Here is a 22,413-nt window from a genome sequence, read left to right on the forward strand (position 1 = left end):
TTATCGACCTGTTGACCATATCCAGGGAAAGAGGTTTTTAATCACTGCGAGAAAAAGTACTGAAAATAATAGGAACAAGCTTGGTCAATAATTTGCCTAGACCGTCCGTGCTACCAAGTACGAAACTTTCCGTACCCTTTTACGTTTGCCATCACAGAACAATTGATCCATGAAGCGGACGAAGGGAATAACTCAATTTTCATCATTTTTCAGGAGACAAAAAAAAAACTGTTTGCAGGGAATCCAATCAGTTGAAGGATGCAATAGGTCAGAAAACCAACTGAAAATTTTCAAAAGTTTAGCATTTGTCTGTAGATGGTTTCTGTGATTTAAATCGTTCCGTTGGAATGGAAAACGGAACCATGTTTTCTTAGTTCTCCCAAACGAGGTGGAATTTGTAGTCAATGCAAGTGGAGCTGAGGGTGTATGTCAGTAGTATGTTTTTGCAGTTACCTCTTTTTACCAATTGGTGATGGGGAGTTAAGTTGAGATGATTCTTTTTGTACTTTTTATGCTTCCGTACTGCTCTTCCGTTCATTTTCCGCATTAAATTACGGATCGCTTTACAGTCATACTGCTTGATCCGATGAACAACTTGGTTCCTCCATCATGTCTCGAGGGGGCGCCTGCGAACTTCAGATGCGCGCCCGTCAAGCTCCTGTGTGTTGCGGGCTGGCCTACCCAACGTCCGCAGGCGCCATGTCCTCGGCAGACCAGCTCCGTGGCAGACAACTTACTTGATGACAGCCATTTAATTATCAGATGTACTGTCAGGCTTGCCTCTCCTCTCATTCCACGAGCGTGAGGTGACGTTGCAACGTTAAGCGTGACAAAAGGTCACGCTCCTTTGAGCATTGTGTCCTCGTATGAGCGTTGACTAGATGAGTTACGGCTGAAATCACTTCCAAACGAGCGTAATGCAATGCAACGCACACAGTGACGTTTTGTCACCCTTGTTTCAACGTGACATGCTAGACGGGGCTACTATATGCTGCGAAAATTAGTCCAAGGCCGTGGTTAAAAGCCACAATGGCACTTTTGTCACCAGGTCAAAATTAAGGCCTTAGTTGGCAATTTTCAAAAAAGTGACCCACAATGAATTTTTTACCTTATTCAGGTGGTTGCAAACTGTTGCAAAGGAAAATTTGAAATGAAACTTATCCGTCTTAAACTTATTCTTCTTTCTTGCGGGTGGATTTTAATTCATGTGGCGGGAAAATCGAGGTAAATGCATAAAACACCTGAGGTTATAATTCTTTAATTGTTACTCTAAAGTGCATGCATGCCTGAAAAACGAATGACTACACCTCAAACTCAACAGTAATAACCTTCCTCTCTTTGTTGCAGATGAAGGGACGCTGAACATTGACGCAAAAATCGGTCTTCCAAAGTAGAATGTCAGTGTAAGTACACATGCAGTGGCTTGCTTCACGGTGTTCCTCATCGTAGCGTACTGGCGGCCAAACTTGGAAGTTGTCGTACGTCACTGGTTTGCCCGTCTGCGTCCACGTGAACACACCAGTGTCGGCGTGGTCCGATCCTCCGATCCAAAAAGACGAGCCGCTCAGACCTGCAAAAAAAAAAAAACGGCGGGAAATTGCTACCTGTGAATTCACCAGATTGTGGCGAAAAGTTACGGAGAAACCAGTAAACAACTTAAGATAATTAATTTTTCCTGCCCAGAGCCCAAAATTTTCAGTAGTCTTCTTGTCGATCCCCTCTGTACGCGTCATAGTCTTCTCCGTACCTCACTGGTCTGCAACGACAAGCGGAGAAAACTGTCTGTCGTACGGAGAGCATTGTTACGAGGCTACGGGAAAATGTTGGGGTACGGACAATCATGGCAAAAGAATTAACTGTCTTCTCCATAGTCTTTTGATACAGTGCACTCCTATAATTATATCTGGTTAAAATATTAAGAAATGTAGAGAAATTTGACCAAGTTATGCCTCGGGGCAAAACCAAATTAGGGTTCATACATTTAACCCAACATTCATTGTAACTCATAGAAAGACGGCATACGCAGACTTAACGTCTTGGTCTGTGGAATTTATCGAATTTCAAACTCACATGCAAATTAGCGCTGACCTATTTACTGGAATACACGGAACTTAACCAAACATTTCAAACCAATTCAACCAATTCCATTTCAAACCATTTCAATTTTTTGAACTTCTCCGACAATTCAACCTGTTTCCCCTTGAAATTTTATAGATTTATCACTAATTTTAATATCTGAAACGTGTCGATCTTTAAAAGGACCTTTAAAAGCTCACTCAGGTCGTTGGCTGTTTGTCACGGTCCACGGTGCACTGGTAAAACTAAAGCGGTAATATTACCCTCTGTTCAAGCGTAATCAGTTAACGCTTGAAACCAAGCGTAATAGGACCATCCGTCGAGATTCCCCCTAACTGAAAGCATGGGGGAATTTCCAGAGTATGCTTCGTTTCAAGGGTAACGTCTTCAAGCGTCTTTACTGCACATCACGTGAAAAGCGGCCTTTTTTCAAAGTCCGTGGCGCCAACATGCTACGTATATAAAATTACTCGCCAAAGGGCTTGTTACAAAAGTTTCGAGAGATACAGAGATTCACTGATTTGCAGTCAAGATATTTCGTGAACACGCTTTGAGGTACCTCTGCAGTTAGGAAAGTTCTAAATCTGCCCTGACAGTTCGGATTGTCTTGGATCTACTCTAACAATTTGGATTATTTTATCAGGACGCGTCACACTGTATCGACATTTTTGTGTTGTATATACAACTTTCAAAGTAATCTCTCTCTCTCTCTCTCTCTCTCTCTCTCTCTCTCCCCCCTTTCTCTCCCCCCCCCAGGCTGCATTGACTCACCGTTTTCTCGGACGTACTTGGCCAGTAGGTCGTTCTCTTCTTGACTCTCGATGGATGCGAGAAGCATCCCTTTCGAAATGCACTCTGCGACGGCGTTGTACCAGTCCAGCTGTCAACAGAAGTAAGTTTCTTATGTTACATGCTCGCCGCATCTACTCAGCGCAGGAAACCCTGCCACTGTGACTGTTTGGTTTGCCTGATAGACTCGTTCAGGGGATGGCAACGACGCGGAGAGCGCGTCGAGGGGGTTAACACTTCAAGAGATCGTGCATGTACTACTCGGTATTACGCTCTATTACGGGGATATGACACGTGTACACACTTAAAACTCTACAAAGAACTGTTCTTTGTAATACGAAGAAAACGGCGGCTTCGCAGCCTGCAAAGGGAAAATTTTTGTAATACGAACATTTTCTTCGTAATACAAAGGAAAAATTCTTCAAAGCCTACGAAGAACTTTTTCGCAGCCTGCGAAGGATTTTTCCTTTGTATTACAAAGAAAATCGTTCGTATTACAAGCGATTTCCTTTCGCAGGCTGCGAAGCCGCCGTTTTCTTCGTATTACAAAGAGCAGTTCTTTGTACGAATTTATCTGTGTATTACGGCATTGAAATTCCAAAACTTGTCACATTTGACCCAAATAATATTACGTTTACGTGTATTACGCGTAATACAAGATTTTTGGGAACACAATTGTTCGGAGCGCGTGAACCCATGCTCTCTACGTCGTCTGCAGGGGTCCCGGTTGTGTAAACTAAGCATTTGTTTGACAAACGTTTTGCACATATCGAAAGCAAATTAAATTTAGGGTAACTTGGACTCATTACACGCTGAAGTGTCAGACGAACTTTTCGCACAATTTTTGTACGAAAACCGCACACATTTCCCCACTTCTGTGCAAAATCGCGTACAAATTTGTACGATCGGGTGCACAAAAAGCTGGAACGCCTCGTACCAAATTTGTACAAAATCATTAAGTGTGCTTGACGAAATTTGAAATTAACTTAAAATATGGGAGGCAATGTCAACACAACACTCTTATTCCACGGATGTGACGTCACGTTGAAACGAACGTGACAAAATGTCACGTTCGTTTGAGCATTGTGTCACATTCGTTTCAATGTGAACAAGTCGGATTTTGGCCGATTCACACCCAAACGAATGTGAAAACACTGTAAAAAATAGTTCGTAAAATTTTCAAACATTTTTTGGGTAATTTTGTTGCACAAATTATCTGTAAAATTTTCAACGTTTTATTGTTTCTTAATGATTCTTCACGCAGTAGTTTGTAAAATCACAAACTTTTTACACGCTCCAAATTACGTGGACCGCTTTTGTTCTACCTTGCCACGCTGATTAAATGGAGATTAACTTATTTCAGCGTTTTTGTTTTGTTTTATGAAACATCTTGTAAAATGATGAAGGCATCTCCATATCTCGTAATCTTACAAGCGATTTGTGCAACGGAATTACCCAAGCATTTGTTGTAATTTTAGGAAACTTTTCATATTTTTTTGACATTGCTGTAGTATTATAGTCACGTTTGAGATGTATTTCGTTCCTACCATTTCACAAGGCGGTGTTCACAAACAAATTTCATAAAATTAAGAAGATTTCTGTGATGAATAATTCATAAAACGGCCTCTACGAATAAATTTCATAAAATAACGAAATGTTATTGTTACTTTACAGGGAATTTGTTAAAAAAAATTCGTAAATTCACAATAATTTTTTACAGTGCACCAGGTTACTACCTTCGCTGCGCAGCCATAACTAAACTCTTTGTTCCTATTACGAAGAAAAAGCTCAATAGGATATTGGGAGTGCAGTTGACCTGGTCAACTAGGCACACATTTGGTTTTCTAGAGTGGGGCCACCCTACCGTGTTCGCCGTAACCAGTTCGAAAGTCTTGTTCCCAACGACAAGCGTATCCACCGGGATGGGTCCTCGACCTCGAAAAAAAAAAACAGTCGAATTACACTTTGAGACAGCAGCAGTTGGTTTTTCTGTTTTCTTTGACGCATGTTGGCATTTACTCACTGGGCGTTTTCAGCTTCGCTGCGTCGCCGCTGACCGTGGTGGCCTGCAGGTTGAGGCCCTCCCCTTTCTCGGTGGTCGTTTCACGTGTCTCTTTCTCCTTGACAGCAGCATGGGGTTCGCGGCCTGGAATAGATCCGTCGAATCAAGGAGCTTATAGAAATAAAAATACCCGAAAAGAATTTTGTTTATTTCGGCCTCGGAAAAGTAGGAAGGATTCGTCCTGCAGAGAAGGCAAAAAGCCGACCGGGATCAAATTGGGTCTTGGTCAATACCTCACCCCAAATTAGGGTGAGAGTCAATTTACCTCCCAAATTTGGATGATTAATGGCGTAGCTACTTATACAGCAATGAAAAAGGTCTAACCATCCAAAACATTAGTCCCGATTTTGACTCCTTCATTCTGAGTGCATAGGCCCTACATTTCTGTATGACCTTTTTTTGGTGGTACATTTTGTTGGCAGACGTCTCGACCTTTGCGCACTTAATGTTTTTGTACAAATTTTCTACGAAACATCACAGTTTTTTAGTGCACACGTACTTTTCGTACAAATTTGTACGTGATTTTGCTCAAATATAGGGAAATACGTGCAGTGTTTCGTACAAAAATTGTACGAAAAGTTCCCGTGCACAAAAAAGCTTGTGATGTCTCGTACAAATTTGTACATAACATTTAGTGTATGAATTTCAGTGTGGTCCGATAAAACAGCACAGGTGACCGGTCCTAGGACGTCGTCGGGCAAGTAATTATTTTCACCGAAGCTTTTTAAGGTTTTAGGAGTGTGGTCTTGACTCACCGGTCGCTTCCGTGGCACCGTCTCCGCTCACCGCGGCGGCCAGCAGCAGGGCGAGCAGTAGGAGCGACCTCATGTCGGGGCGGCGGCACTGGAATGACGCTGGGCCTCGACCGTCCCTGTCTCCCCGCCGCTCTGGGGCTGGCCTGGCCACTCGCCCTGTTTGCGAGAGATCGCATCTTGCGGTTCGGTCTGCCGGGCCGCCACGACACTGCAACACCGTGGCCGTGCTCGGCTGACCGAACCGAGATAAGTGTGGACCAGCGGGCTGCTTCCGCCCAGCTGCCCAAACCCTCTGGAGGTGAACTCGTCTAATGACCCAACAGCCCTCCTGTCGGGCCACATTGCACAGTGGGCTAGAAGACCAGCGCAGACAGCCAAAACCCTGACGCGTTTTTTGAGCTCCGGCGGCGCATAACAGGACTCGAGGGGTGCCCACCAATGGATTCCTCGTGCGTAGATCGAGGGGTGCGTCACTTCGCCCAGTCAGTGCAAACCCCTGACTCCAGTCACTGCCTTGTCTCTGTCTAGTCACCCATAAAGCCGACAGACAACGTGAAAATTTGCTTCACTTGGGGCATTTTTGTAACGCATTTCGTAAGATTTACACTGTTATCAAAGTGTAAATTCAGCCCAGTCACCAGTCAGTGTACACCTATTTTCCAAGTGAGGTACCGCTCGGCGTAGGTCAATCCATTGGTTCGGGTCACACGTTCAGTTCGAGTCCCATTTAGCGACTTCCTTGGGGCTCAAGACGCGTCCGGCATTTTGACCGCCTCCGCTATTCTGGCCCACAGAGCATCGTTGGGGAGGGTTGGCTTTGGGGTCATTAAGTCCAATTCTGAGGGGTTAGCGCAGCTGTGTGGAAGCAGTCCGCTGGTCCCACTTATCCACACTTATCTCGGTTCGGTCAGCCAAACACGGCCACGGTGTTGCAGTGTCGTGGCGGCCCGGCAGACCGAACCGCAAGATGCGATCTCTCGCAAACAGGGCGAGTGGCCAGGCCAGCCCCAGAGCGGCGGGGAGACAGGGACGGTCGAGGCCCAGCGTCATTCCAGTGCCGCCGCCCCGACATGAGGTCGCTCCTACTGCTCGCCCTGCTGCTGGCCGCCGCGGTGAGCGGAGACGCTGCGACGGAAGCAACCGGTGAGTGAAGACCACACTCCTAAAACCTTAAAAAGCTTCGGTAACGAAGTCACTTGGCCGGCGACGTCCCAGGACCGGGCATCTGTGGTGTTTCATCGGTCATGCATGCATACGAACTGCCGTAAAGACATCTGGATGGAATCCGACACCCCCTCTGGATTTATCTATGGCAGGGGTCTTAACACCTCAAAAGTGACTGCTTTCGAGGGTTTTGGACTACTAGACGGGATCTCGCAACCCGAAATCAAACAAAGTAACCTAATGGGTTTCGTATACTCGAAAAAGGGCACTCATTCGAATGCCGGGTCGCGCGAGGCTCTACGAAGTCGGGGTTGAACAATGCCGGGTCTCAAAGTTGCCCATTCTCACTATTTTACTAAAGATTTGGGCATTTCAGAGCCGTTTGGAGTGATTTGGCTCCTCTTTAGCCGTTACCTACCCAACATCCTCTCCAAATTTCAGCTGTCTTGGTCAATTATTAGAGGACCTGTCAGCAATCAAACTTTGGGCCATTTATCCGATTTTATCACTATCACAGGGCTTAGGTAATTTTGGGTCCAGAAAAAATTTCTTTGCAACTATTTTGTCGTGATCAGGGGGCAAACGTGGTCCACACCCGTCGACACCACGTTAGGTGATGCGGTCTGCACTCTCAGCCGTTTACTGACTATTTCTCATTAGCAGACGTATTTCTGTAAGCAACCATAATACTTAGTATTTAGTTATTAAATACTTAAAAAGTTCTTTGTAATTTACTAAGAAAACGGTAATATCAGTACAGTAATTAGTAATTGCTAAGTAATACTGACATAAAATACTAAGTATTATGGTTGCGTACAGAAATGTGTCTGCTAATGAGAAATAGTCAGTAAACGGCTGAGAGTGTGCGTCATTATCCGCACCACACATGCGCTAGACCACGCTTGGATTTTCAGTCTTGTGGCGCCGAAAGATGGCCACATGTATCGCCGTAGAGTTTCTGCATGCTTAACCTTCCAGTCTCGCCGTTTAGGAGATACGTAAAATAACATTTATTTCAAAACTGGGATGGGTGCGTGCCCTGCTGAACTGGCGTCTTGAAGTGTAAGTGTCCCTTGATTCGACTGATGTGTTCCAGGACGAGAACCCCATATTGTTGTCGGTGGGAACAAGACATTGGAACTGACTACCGAGAAAAAGGAAGGCCTTTCTCCACAGGCCGGCGTGGTGAGCGGAGACGTTGCGACCAAGGCAGAAATCACCGGTGAGTGAGTCGTACACTGGGAAAAGGCGAATGTTCTCCATCTCGGAAACTTAGCTGATGCTGTAGTGTTACGCAACCATGAAATCCAAAACCTCTATCTTCCAGCTCAAATTTTTAGACTTGTACCATATATAGTAAAGGCATGGGTGATTTCCAGGGAATCCCTGGAAAATAAGAACCGTTTTAACCTTGTAGCGTCTTAAGTGTGGAGTGCACTTGAGTCAAGCATAAAGTTACACTTGAAGACGTTACGCTTGAAATGGAGCATACTCTGGAAATTCCCCCGTGCATTTAGATAGGGGGAATCTTGGGGAAAGAGCCTGTTACGCTTGATTTCAAGCGTAAACTGATTTCGCTTGGAAACAGAGGGTTATACTACGCTTTAGTTTTACCAGTGTGTGATTCAACTGATGTATTCCAGGCCCACAACGCCATTATGTTGACCTCGAGAGCAAAATGCTGGAAATATTTCCCTATGAAAAGGTAGGCCTTACCTTGCACGCTGTCTTGCGGTGTAGGTGCGGTGTGAAAACCGGCCATCAAATGTAATCCTTCTGTTGGCAGGTAAACTGGTGGCGTGCCATGGAGAAGTGCGCCTCGCAAGGCATGCGCCTCGCGTCCATCGAGAGCGATACGGAGGACCAAGCCCTGTTGAAGTACATCCGCGATAACCGTAAGTATCGCCCGGCGTTGCCCGATGCGCTCTCCAAACCTTACAAACTATTTCACTTTTTTTGGCTTTACAAACAAAAGGATCGATCTTGTTATAACAACACGGTAAAAACGCTTCCTGGGAATCCCAGGAATCTCCTGGAAACTCCTATACCTTACAACATAGGGCTCCTGGGAATCCCAGGTTTCGTTTTTACCGTGAAAGTATTTTGAGGTATGCGCCACCTGGCGTGTACTTGGCGAGCATGCTCAAGCGTGGAGCGTACTTGCTTGTATCCTTCAACCTAAAGCGTGCTTATAAACACGCTTGAGTTTGTCTCTACGTAGATGAATCAATAACATTTGGGTGGATTGAAAAACTTAGCAGGCTTGAGTTTAAAATGAATACACTACAAACCTGTCTACTGAGTACACACTTAGGCCTACAAATGCATGTTTGCAAGTACACACTTACAAATGCATGCTTGCAAGTACACAGTTAAAAACGCATGCTTGACGCCAACTCCATGCGTCAAGCATGCGTTTGTAAGTGTGTACTTGCAAGCATATGCATTGTGTACTTAGTAGACAGTTAGGTTTGCAGTGTACGGGACTGGGGATTTCAATTGGTGCTTTCTTGCAGTTCATAAAAAAAACGAGTACTGGATCGGAGGCTCTGACTACGCCAAACCGGGAGTGTTTACGTGGATGCAGAAAGCCAAACCATTGGGCTACTCACGCCTCCCGTCACCACGACCAAAAGCAGAAGAGCAGAACTATGATTGGAGTCACTGTATAGTTTTTCGTGCTGGACGGAAGTGGGACCTTTCCTTTTGCAGCACATCGGAGTTTCCCTTCATCTGCGAGAAACTGAAAAAGAGCTTTTGTGTTGATGTTTATGTTTGACGATTTGTATCGCCCGGCGAAGTCAAAATCACCGTCGAACGCGTGCTCCAAATAGTAAAGCACGTGGGTCATTAAGTCATGAGATTTTGTGTGTGGGTAGGAATATTAAATATGTTTTAAACCCTTAGTTGAGACTTTGTTTTATACGTTTACCCCTAGCACCAACAGATTTAATATCTTAATAACCGTCTCTTATATAGCATATGTACACTGCAAACCTAACTGTCTACTAAGTACACACCTACAAATGCATGCTTGCAAGTACACACTTACAAACGCATGCTTGGCCCAGTACACACTTACAAATGCATGCTTGCAGGTACACGCTTTCAAACGCATGCTTGACGCATGGAGTTATACGGCGTTATTTTATCAAATCTCCCACACTTATTGCACGCATACGCGTGACAACATTTTCATTAATGTAAGGAATATTAGCCTTGGAATCGTCATCAAGTGACAACCAAAATTTTCAGTGCGCATTTTTTTTTTGGACAAACAATATAATTTACGGGCACGATTATCAGTTCCCTTTCCTGCGACATGTGGTTTCGCATTGCCAGATACAAAAAGAACTTCGTTTCTGCATCACGTTTCGAGGCGCCTGCGAACTTCAAGATGGGTGCCCGTTAGGCTCCGGTGTGATGCGGGCTGGCCCATCCAACGTCGGCAGGCGCCATGACCCTGACAGACCAGTTTCGTAGAGTCAACAGAGCTTACTTACGTCCGATGACAGCTCCCGTTTAATTATCAGTCGTACACACCAAATGCTATGTACAACTTTGTACGAGACATCACAGTTTTTTTTTTGTGCACACGAACTTTTCGTACAAATTTTGAACAAAAAATTGCCCATATTTCCCCATTTTTGTGCTAAATCGCGTACAAATTTGTACGAAAATTTCGTGTGCACAAAATAAAACCGTTATGTCTCGTACAAAATTTGCACATAAATATTAAGTGTGTACTGTCCGCCTTGCCAGAAACACCTGCGCTCCCTTAGTCTTGCTCTTTGTACGGACGGTACCGTAAACCGGGGTAACTTGAGACAATATGTCACTGTTTTTTGACCGTGTGTCCACAACACTTCTCTCACCAACCCGAATTCCAACTATGTTTAATTTCACATGATTACATTCGATTTGAACCCCATGAATTTATTGGAGGTCACCTAAAATGAGAGTAATGGGCCTCTTAAGCAGGGTGTGCAAACTTTACATTATCATTACCTTAACGTTAACTAAGGAATTAACGTTATTACTATGACTTTTATTTTGTTAGTTAATGTTAGTATCACAACTATAATATGTTGAGTTTATTAACGTTAATTCTTTAGGGCGGCCATTAACGTTATTGAATTATCGATAATAGGTTATACTGAAAAAACCACGTCGTAAAACATTGTTGTTAAGGTTTATAACAGTTATGAAGAAATAACGTTAATATTTTATAACGTTAATGTGCACATAACAATTGTGGACTTTAACACAAAATTCGAGGTTAGCAAATAACGTTAATTATTTTAACTAAAATCATTCGTGGATTTCGTGGCACGCAAATAACGTTAATTGCTACAGTTACAATCGAGAATGTAATTGCCACCCCGCACTTTGCAAACGCAATTGTGCATGGCACGCTGTTCTGAACACTGTGCTTGTCAGGTACACAACAACAGTGTGTCTGACTAGGTCCTGCATGGGTCCTAGGTAGGTCCTAGGCACAATAAAACCCCCCGTCTCATGTCGCGAGGCACGGCCGGCACGGGAAATGGCTTCCACTGAATTAACGTTAATAATCGTTATGGTTCCTAACATTTAATATTGGTACATCTATCAATAGTTACAACTAATTAACGTTATGACACGATATCATAAGATTAAAAATAAACAATAAAATGCTACAAATAAAAACCCCTATTCTTTTAACATAAATTGCTCTGAAACTGGATTACCGTTTTTCTTTTACCGAAAAGTAATTTGATAAACTTAAATTCGGTAAAAAAAATAACCAGAAAAAAATTAACGTAAAATTTATGAGTGAAGTGAATAACGTTAAAGGACGAGCAAACACTTAAAGGTTACTAGTTATAACTTTTAACAAATAACTTAACGCTAACTATAATGATAATGTTATTGGCTGAGCGATAGCGAAGCCTGTTTCTCAGGTGGGGTTGAAAAATTTTTCCTGTCTGCGTGCGTGCGGGTGTGTGTGTGTGTGTGTGTGTGTCCGCCTACTCCTCCTGAACGGCTCGGCCGATCTCGGTGAGATTTTGCACGTTTTTTGGGGTATGTCCTTGGCTCGGCACACGCAAAAATTTCACCATCCTAGCTCAACTGGTTGGGTTTTTTATAGCCAAAAAAACACCTAAAAAACGGCGAAAAATGGGTTTTTCTGCAGGCAGATAAACTTCAGATTTGAAGGGGGGGGGTTCTGGGGGAGGAGCCCCCCATCCCTACGTTAAAAAGTCAGGCCAATGCAGCCCTAGGCACGAAATCAAATGCTGTTTTGACCTTCAATCACGCAAATTGGTATGCGGATGCCTGGAAAAGAAACCTAGCCTGCCGAAGGCAGGCAAGCGCCGCAGGCCAAGGTAGGTGTAACGCCAGGCGTGGATTGTCGTAACTGGCGCAGCGTCGCGAAGCCTGTTACGACAAGACACGGTCTGGCGTACACCTACCTTGTGTTATTACACCCTGCTCTTAAGTTGTCTCAAGTTACCCCGTCATTTGGGGTAACTTAAGACACACCTACTTTGCTTTTTCACGGAAGTGGGGTTTTTGCCAGTCCGTACTGATTTTCAGAGACATTTAACTTATTTTCAATGAAAAGTACTGCTTGTGGAATATATTAGAATTTTGACCTTATGTTAAGTTTTTTCTATCAAAGTTCCCTTTGGTAATTTGAGGGATAAAGGGACTTCAGAAGCGCAACGATTCTCCCATTTCACATCCAACTCTGTCAACTAAGCACAGCGATTCTCCATTCTCTCATTTCACATCCAACCCTGAAACCTGTTTAACATTTTTCTTTATTTCTACGTCCATTCCCGCAAAAGGGATATGTCTTAGTCAAATTTTTAAAAATTTTCTCAAAATCCTTAAAATATTTTTACAGTTGTTTTTCTTCCCAAAAAAATTTACGGTTCTTGGGGTATAATTGTCCGATTTTAAACATTCAGCTCGTTGGAAAGGTAATTAAATTCCTATCTTTTTAAACTTCAAGATTTATTATTTCTCATCTGGTCCGTGTGTAGTTGAATAACAGGAAAAGTAGCGATATCGGCAACTTTGGCCCGTCTCGCACATTAAGAAATGTGCGAATTTCGCCTATGTTAAACCCTTACGAGATTTGAACCTGAGTCTGGGGCAAAATAGATGAAATTTTCGTCATCAGCACCCTCAAAAACATCAGAAAGAATGCAACAAGTCGAATAAAAAAAATGTTCAAAATAAAACCCCCCTGGGATTTGAACCCGGGTCCAAACTTCTCCGATTCGCTTGAAATTTGGGACCGTTGGTTTTGTCTTGTCGCCCTGATTCCAAAAATACCCCTACATGCCCTCCTAGCTGTATCCGTTGCCGAAATAGCCCTCGACCCCATGTAGACCGTGATGCACCTGCACCAGAGCAGCGCCTCCGGGGCTCGGATCGGATTTGCTGCCACCGGGCGGTGCTTAGGGTCACCCCAGGGGGCTGCATACCAAATTTGGTCAAGATCGGACCACGGGAAGTCCTCGGACGGACGAACGAACGGACGGACGCACAGCAGGGATCATACTATATGCCCGTCCCTCCGTCATTTTTTTAACAAAAAATAAACGGGACGGGCCAAAAATGACGGAGGGACGGGCATATAGTATGATCCCTGCTGTGCGTCCGTCCGTTCGTTCGTCCGTCCGAGGACTTCCCGTGGTCCGATCTTGACCAAATTTGGTATGCAGCCTCCTTGGGTGATCCTAAGAACCGCCCGGTGGCGGGGAATCCGATCCGAGCCCCAGGGGCGCTGCTGCAGGTGCATCATGGTCTACATGGGGTCGAGGAGGATTTCGGGAACGGATACAGCTAGGAGGGCATGTAGGGGTATTTTTGGAATCAGGGTGACAAGACAAAACCAACGGTGCCAATTTCAAGCGAATCGGAGAAGTTTGGATCCAGGTTCAAATCCCAGTGGCGTTTATTTTGAACATTCTTATTATTCGACTTGTTGCATTCTTTCTGATGTTTTTGAGGGTGCTGATGACGAAAATTTCATCTATTTAGCCCCAGACTCAGGTTTAAATCCCGTAAGGGTTTAACATAGGCGAAATTCGCACATTTCTTAATGTACGGGACGGGCCAAAGTTACCGATGTGTATCGCTACTTTTCCTGTTATTATTGCTGTGTAAAATACTCTTTAACAAAGGACAAAAAGTGAATGTAGTCTGAGAGTGAAGGTTGAAAATCACAATTTTATGGTTTGAACGGGGTTAAACGTGAAAATCGATGCCTATTTCGTAGCCATCAAGTGATCTGGGTTGGCTTCACTTTTCGTTGTGGTTATTTTTTTTTAATGATATGCGTACTTGGCAATAGGTTTGAGGAGTTTTCTCAATATCAGCGTTATCGTTTTTCTGAAAATGAGACAGTGTTGGGGAATTATGGGTTATATTGAGAAGTAAATAAACTGGTACCTTTTTATTTATGTTTGCACATACACCGTTTGCAACAACTGTTTGATTGGGATTAATTAACTCAACATACGAACTAAAAAAAGACTACGGCATACGTTTCCTACCCATCCGGCAAAGTGTGAACTACTTCCTGATTATTTTTTTTTTCAAAGAAATTGAACTGGCCTGTTTAAAGTAACATTCTTTGGCACATGAATTAAAAAACGCTAACGCTAACGTGAAAGCAGATGATACTTATGAGAATGTTTATTTCAATGTATGAATGTGACATTTTGTCAATTTATTTCAAAGAGTAAACACTCGGAATTCTTTTTTTGACAAATCTCTTACGCATGGTAATTCATGAAAATGTCAATTTTAGTACAACTTTTGAATATCCTGACCTGACGTGCCATTGTTTTGTGTTAAACATGTTCGCAATGACGGTGGAACACTCACATGTCCGATACCACTTGTGTTGGGTATCATTTTCGTTGTTTCAACGCGAGGATGCACAATTTGGTGGCTAATCACATAAATACTCAATACCCGTAAAAGTTGTGTTCGGTACTAGGGCAAGGCGCCTTGCGGCACGCGCCCGAGAGAAAATTATAGGCTGCAGATTGGCTGCAGGCTAGCTTCCTCCGGGTGCCTGAGAGCGCTCGGATGGATCTCGGATGGCTGCAGACATTGGCTGTATTCGGACATACGTCAGCCAAAATCCAGCCATCCACAGCCGCTGCAGCCTCTCTGGCTGCACCTGCCAGCCATTGAAGTGTCCCTTTGGAGCCGAGTCGGCCCTGCCCCCGCACTGAAAATTGAATGGCAAGACTGATGGCCAAAATTTGGTGAGACAAAAAAGTCTCGCCATTTTTTGGCGAGAAACAAAAGTCTCGCCATTTTTTTGGCGAGAAACTAAAGTCTCGCCATTTTTTGGCGAGAAACAAATGTCTCGCCAAAATATGGCAATAATTGCAACCCCACTCTATTTGATACTGGGAAATATATCCCAATCAAGATCACTCTGGTAAACACATCACTAACTACAGTCTTTCAATTACTCAAGTTGAAAATAATACAGGAAGCTATCACTTTCAGATATGAAAATATTAATGTTAGGTTATATGATGTGAATTTGGTTTGCGTCAGCAAAGCGTTGCCCAACTATTTACTTTTTTTGTCATCGTTTAAAAAGACATTGGTCCAGTGGGAGGTCTCTTTCAGTGTCCATGTAGTTAGAGATAATGTCTTTAATAAGAGGCCTAAACAAAGCGACATCCATGATGACACAAGTTCTTACTCTCTCCTTTGACTTATTCCAATCCCCAGCTTAACCTTGCTGCACTTGGGCATTGTTGGAGGTTCCATGGACAGAACTCGGTTAATAAACTCGAGTTAAGAAAGTTCTGTGCACTATCTAGCACTCTCCGTTTCGCCGTCTCCACTGGACAAAATGCCAAAGTACAGCAGCAGCACTTTAAATCGCCAACACAGATATAATAAAGAAAACATTTTAGTGCACAGACAAGCAACACAGCAACAGGACTGCCATGTTGAAATTCATTTGTTGTCCTCGTTGTGTCGTCTGCTACAGTAGCATTTGTTTTGCGGTAGTGCCAACCTGCACTGCCTTCCAAAAGTAATTTTACAAGTAACGAAAAAAATGTATAGGTTGGCACTACCGCAAAACAAATGCTACTGTAGCAGACGACACAACATGGCAGTCCTGTTGCTGTGTTGCTTGTCTGTGCACTAAAATGTTTTCTTTATTATATCTGTGTTGGCGATTTAAAGTGCTGCTGCTGTACTTTGGCATTTTGTCCAGTGGAGACGGCGAAACGGAGAGTGCTAGATAGTGCACAGAACTTTCTTAACTCGAGTTTATTAACCGAGTTCTGTCCATGGAACCTCCAACAATGCCCAAGTGCAGCAAGGTTAGCTGGGGATTGGAATAAGTCAAAGGAGTGAGTAAGAACTTGTGTCATCATGCATGTCGCTTTGTTTAGGCCTCTTATTAAAGACATTATCTTTAACTACATGGACACTGAAAGAGACCTTTTAGGATCTGACTCACTGGACCAATGTCTTTTTAAACGATGACAAAAAAAAGTAAATAGTTGGGCAACGCTTTGCTAACGCAAACCAAATTCACATAATATAACCTTACATTAATATTTTCATAACTGAAAGTGATAGCTTCCTGTATTATTTTCAACTTGAGTAATTGAAAGACTGTAGTTAGTGATGTGTTTACCGGAGTGATCTTGACTGGGATATATTTCCCAGTATCAAATAGAGTGGGGTTGCAATTATTGCCATATTTTGGCGAGACATTTGTTTCTCGCCAAAAAATGGCGAGACTTTAGTTTCTCGCCAAAAAAATGGCGAGACTTTTGTTTCTCGCCAAAAATTGGCGAGACTTTTTTTCTTTCCCCTAGGTTGGAATGAATTCTGACCTTTGACTTTTCAGTGCGCTGCTCTAGGCTGCACCCCGCAGCCTACGGGATGCTCCAGGCAGCCTTCCTTCGCGGACCACGCTGCCCCCAGCAGCCACGAGGCTGCGAGGCGCTGCTCTAAGCTGCACCCAACAGCCTTCAGGATGCCCCAGGCAGCTTTCCTTCGCCCGGGCCACGCTGCCCCCGGAAGCCTAGAGGCTGTGGGGCGCTGCTGTAGGCTGCACCCCGCAGCCTTCAGGATGCTCCAGGCAGCCTTCAGGATGCTCCAGGCAGCCTTCTTTCGCCCGGGCCACGCTGCCCCTGGCAGCTATGAAGCTGCGGGTCACAGCCACATCTCGGCTGCATCCTGCAGCTTCGTGGATGCCATCGGCAGCACCCATATCGCTACTAGGCTTCCCTCCTTAGAACATGAAGGTCCCCATGACTACCTTTGAGGGTGCCTGTTACGCCCTTTGAAGTTCTATGGATCCCTTAGTAGATTTTCTAGGGTTCCAACACCGTTCCAGATCCAAATCAGTTAAGTAATTTCATCTAGGACTTTCCGTTCCCGAGATATCAAAGATAACAAAAAAGTGTCCCGATTTTTACGAAACTTGCATGGCTTATGTATGTTAACGTATTCAACTCAAATATCAGCATACCACGCACCCATTCTATTTTTTTCTATTTTTATAACCCTTTAATCAAGGAGTGCGCCTGAATACCGCCAGCATCCACCATGCTGCATCCGTAGCCTACAGCCATTGCAGCCTATATGGCTGTATAGTCATGCCGTAGCCCGGCTGCATCCGGCAGCCAACACGCTGCGACGCGCAGCCTACAGCCACTGCAGCTAAGTTGGCTGTGCGTGGCAGCGTTTATAGGCTGCTTCGGGCAGCCAAAAGGCTTCTGTGCGCAGCTTCTGAAGAGTTCCACAGCCAAAGCGCTCCGTGAAACAGCCAGACCAGCCACTGCAGCGTGCATGGCTGCAAGTCCAGGACATCGCTATGGCTGCGACATGGCTGCAAGGCAGCCACGGCAGCCAATCATACAGCCAAAAAACGGTCCATACAGCCATGCGTCAGCCAAGCGTCAGCCTATCTGCAGCCTTTTATTTTTACTCGGGCGGCGTGTCAGCCACATCTCCAAGCGGGGCCGGCCGGCCGGCGCGCCACCCGAACCCGACCTCAAGATAGATAAGCAAGAGTGGCGCACACTGCCGACTGCCGACGCGCCGCTTCTCGAGAGGGGCAGGGATTCGGGGGGGCGCTGCACTATGCGTCAGGGTTGCCAGGTTAGGCTAGAAACCGCCACTTAGGCTATTTTTGGGTCTCAGTCGGCGGGTCTTAATTCCGATTTACGGGAAACCGCAAATTAGGCTATAAATAAAATAAATTTGGGCGGTTTTGATTCCAAGTGGTCAAAATGGCCTTTTTTGGTTGTTTCGGCTTGTTTCGAGTCCGAGTTGAGACTACCTTCACCTCGCCACCGAGGCCGTATGATCGCACCCTCTTATTTCCAGGGTTTGAAGACAAAAACCTTGGGGTTAGGGCCTAGTTTATTCTGTTTAATTGTCAAGGAAAAATAAAGACTAAAAACATAGAAATCTGATATTTGATTATTTTTCCACCGCACCAGGCGGGATGGTGCTTTTGTTAGGCGGTTTTAGGCTATTTTGAAAGGTGGCGTTCCACTTTGCGAATCTACGTCTGGGCTGGGGCTCCTGCAATGCATAGACAAAAGTTCAACTTAATTAGACGTTTTTTTTTTGCCAGTACACTGAGCTAAATTATGCCCTAGAGAGGCGCAAAGCTTTTTAATGCCGCAATCCTGAATTTGTGATTTTTGAAGGGCACAAGTAACAAATCGAGGGGTCCTATTCAAAAGATCTTATCTGGGCGTTCCCCCCAAGACAATCTTATCTTAAACGCCGGCAAATTTCACTCATTTTGAACGATCAGAAAAAATACGACGGCAAGCGAAACATATTTCTACATGCACTTTTGGTTTCTTTGATCTTCCATCTTTTGAGTAACTTGAACAAACTCACAAATTATATTGATATGTAGCTGTACCAAATGATCAAACTATGTGAAATTCGCGTGCGTTTAAGATAAGATTGTCTTGGGGGGAACGCCCAGATAAGATCTTTTGAATAGGACCCCTCGAAATGCCCTTTTAAAGGGCCTGAAAGCAACTAGGGTTTCATGTTTTTTACTCGCAGTTCGACGCGTCCTAATGCAATAGTCCTGTCGGAGCAGATCCAAGACAATCCCAACCGTCAGGGCAGATTTAGAACTACCTTAACTGCAGAGGTGCCTAAAAGTGTTCCTAAAGTATCTTCACAGCAAATCAGTGAATCTCTCTATATCTATGAAATACAATGTCCACGTATTTATAAAAGGACGAAACTTTGTAACAAGCCCTTCAGCGTGTAATTTTATGACGCATGGTGGCGTCGGCGTCACGGACTTTGAGAAAAGACCGCTTTTTACGTGTTTTTTCACCACTTTTCACCAGTTATAGGATAGTTCTGAATTTACACTTACAGTTAGGATGGTCTTAGATCTACTCTGGCAGCTAGGATTATTCTGTAAAGAGAAGTCGAGTTTTGTTTTTTAGGTCCTACAAATCATGGAGGGGGTAAACACTTCAAGAAATCGTGTACAGACTACTCGGTATTACGCTGTATTACGGGTGTATTACACGTGTATTACGGCCCTAAAATGTCAAAATTTGGCACATTTGACACAAAAATGGTATTACGATCACGTGTAATACACGGTTTTTGTGTACAGGGTATTACGCGAGTGATTACCCCCTCGCAAATTATATTGTATGTGTACACTCTGAAAACCTTGCAAAATATTTAAGCCTAAGTAAAGAACCTTCACTACCCAGTATTTTGAGTATACATAAGCTTGTGGGGAACATAGATCGTAATTGACGAACTATTACTTCGCATAACAAAGTAAAGCAGTTCCTACTATGTATGCTCAAAATACTTCGGAAGATTTTAAGCGTGTAAACACCCCGGCTCGTACTTTACGTGATGAGTGATCAGATAGGGGCAAACGAAAGCTGAACGGACGTCTCTCAAGTACAAAACAAGCAATAGAATCCAAGGACTTGAAAAACTTTGGTGTGGAGAACTCCGCGTACGTACCGGATCCACGTGCCGTGTCTTGGGCCAGCGCCCCGCCGTTCCTCGCCGCAGCACAACCCCTTCTCGCCCTAGAAGGGCCGATTTACCGCTCCGCCTCCCTCTCCACTCCCTTCGCGGCACTGCTCGGATCGCCGGCCTGGAACACAGTGCGAACAGCGTTAGGCCCTTTCCAACCCACACACCACACGAAAAGAACGGTTCCTGGTTCCAGGTAGCCTATAAGACAAAAAGGAAGTTCCTGGGCAAATCAAGAACTCTCTATGCCGTGTAGGGTTAGCAGTGCATCGAGTGGATTGCTTCCCCCCCACGAATTTAGATTGGAGGAAAGGAGCGGATGAGCTCTAGTACGCTCCAAGGAGGGCGTACAGCCTGTACTCTGTACACTCTCATTCCAGGAACGTGACATCACGTTGAAACGAACGTGACAACGTGTCACGTTCGTTTGAGCATTGTGTCACGTTCGTTTGAATGTGAACGAGCTGATTTTTGGCCAATTCACCAACGATGTGAACATGCTCGAACGAACGTGACACTTGCACGTTCGTTCAAGGAGTCCGTTGGAATGGGAGACTAAAGCAGCAGGCTACGCTTCGTACCTTTTGGCGACTTGGGTATCGCCAAACACGCTTAAAGAACTGGAATTTTCATATGCACTTCAGCATAATAGCATGCACGTTGCACGTTCGCCAACGTGATGTCACGTTCCTGGAAAGGGTCAGTGCGCTGCGACTGAAGGCACGTTGCCGCGCGAAAAGCAAAGGCTCCGCATCCAAGACGCTTTTTTGGCGAACTGCGTGTTTGGATCGCGCGGGGAAACACGGCATTAAATAAGACTGGGAAACTGTGTTTACGCACAATAGCCCTTTGTCGCGCGCCGCTACTGCATGCCTTTTCCTTACAGGTGTCGTATGTAAGGTGTATATAATATTATCACTGTGTACATTTTATGCACCTTTCTGCATAAAATGTACGCAGTGATACACACCTTACGAACGTGTCTGCTCATGCCTAATTACAGATATACACTGTGAGAAAAAAGTACGGAAAAAGTACGGAACATGTCTGATCAATAATTTGCCTGGACCGTCCGTACTTGCCACCTACGGATCGTTCCGTACTCTTTTTCCGTACCCATTTACATGGGTTCATATGGAGCAAGTACGGAACGTTCCGTACTTTTCTCCGTACCTCCGTACTATATTTTTCCGAACCGTTTCCGTACAAAAGTACGGAATTTTTTACAGTGAACAAGTTTAAGACTTTAATGTGTAAGTTAAAGAAGAATTTCTGAGTCGATCTTCATAACCCGCTGGTAGTGTGGTCCATGTTACCCGCTTATGGGGGGCTTTCCGATTAAAAATCATCGTGATACGTATGAAAACGTTCGTAAGAAATTGAGCGTGTGCGTTGAGGACAAATCTCAGCAGAGCAAGTATAGGCTGCTCTTAGACCCGTAGTGACTTTTTATCTCTTGCCAAAAAGGTTTTAGTGAAAAACGTAAACATGGTGCGAGACATCGATGTCCAACACTTGCAGGCGTTAGACAAACGTGGCTCACTCTTGTAAAGCGTGAGACAAAATGTACCACACCTATAAGTCGATGGCCCCTATTCAAAAGATCTTATCTGGGCGCTCCTATTCAAAAAATCTTATCTGCAACGCACGCGAATTTCACTAAGTTTGACCTTTTGGTACGGAGAAGAGGGTAAGCGGAACATATTTCTACACGCACTATCAATTTCTTCGATCTTTCATCTTCAAGTTTGTGTAACTACAATCCCAAATTATTTTGATTTGTAGCTGCCTCAAATGATCAAACTTGGTGAAATTCGCTTGCTTTGCAGATAAGATTCTTTGAATAGGAGCGCCCAGATAAGATCTTTTGAATAGGACCCCTCGAAGTGTGAGACTGTCTCACACTTGGATTCAGCGGCCGTTGGGCATAAGGGCGTAAGTCACGTGGGAAACCCATTGAAAATAGGTTGTTCTGTCCGATGACCACCCGATTGGCAGTGTAATTTGTTACACGAAGAAACAGTTCGTAAATTACGAAGTGCTTCCTTTTGTAAGCTTATGTGTCGTCAAAATACTTGGGTATAACAAGATACTTTTCTTTGTAAGGTTTCCAGAGTATACTCACGTGGGGATGACGAAGATGAAGACCTGCGACTGGAGGGCACGTCGTGTCGCCAGGAAGTCCTTCAGTTGGCGCTCGGTGGCCGTCAGTCTCTTCTGGGCGCGCGAAACCTTCAACTTGGCCCTGGCCGCCTTGCCGCGGTCCATGGCCACCGTCGCTGCGCGGGCCTTCGCCTTGGCCAACCAGCGCCGGCACCGCTGCACCGCGACCCTCAGCGCGGCCAGGATGCGCGTGGGCTCGGCCCGCGCCGCCTGCAGGAAGGGGAGGGCGGTATTTCAATACAATGACTACAACCACTGAAAATTGCATGGTCGGACACGTGGCAAAATTACGGAGTGACGAAAATTCACGCCAAAAATTGGCGTGACAGGAAATTGACGTTGAAAAACGCATGGCGTGAA

The 22,413-nt window shown here is 44.6% G+C and overlaps 1 protein-coding gene across 5 annotated transcripts; it reads right to left on the reverse strand.

Moving 5' to 3' along the window:
• Positions 1 to 1,242: 1,242 nt before the first annotated feature.
• LOC117654236 (galactose-specific lectin nattectin-like) lies at positions 1,243 to 22,217 on the reverse strand. 5 transcript variants are annotated; one of them, XM_034400534.1, is made up of 7 exons: positions 22,016 to 22,217; positions 19,876 to 20,011; positions 8,563 to 8,716; positions 4,889 to 5,011; positions 4,730 to 4,800; positions 2,848 to 2,956; positions 1,243 to 1,570 (listed from the first exon to the last, which is right to left on the reverse strand). In XM_034400534.1, the coding sequence occupies exons 1-7, from the start codon at positions 22,156 to 22,158 to the stop codon at positions 1,302 to 1,304; spliced, it is 1,005 nt and encodes a 334-aa protein (XP_034256425.1). In that variant the 5' UTR covers positions 22,159 to 22,217; the 3' UTR covers positions 1,243 to 1,301. The 5 variants fall into 5 exon arrangements, with proteins under 5 accessions (XP_034256425.1, XP_034256427.1, XP_034256428.1 ...); XM_034400536.1 differs by lacking the exons at positions 19,876 to 20,011; positions 22,016 to 22,217 and adding an exon at positions 9,007 to 9,166; XM_034400537.1 differs by lacking the exons at positions 8,563 to 8,716; positions 19,876 to 20,011; positions 22,016 to 22,217 and adding an exon at positions 8,461 to 8,519.
• Positions 22,218 to 22,413: the final 196 nt, after the last annotated feature.

Source organism: Thrips palmi, unplaced genomic scaffold, assembly GCF_012932325.1.
Source record: "Thrips palmi isolate BJ-2018 unplaced genomic scaffold, TpBJ-2018v1 HiC_scaffold_10, whole genome shotgun sequence".
Taxonomy (NCBI): Eukaryota; Metazoa; Arthropoda; class Insecta; order Thysanoptera; family Thripidae; genus Thrips; species Thrips palmi.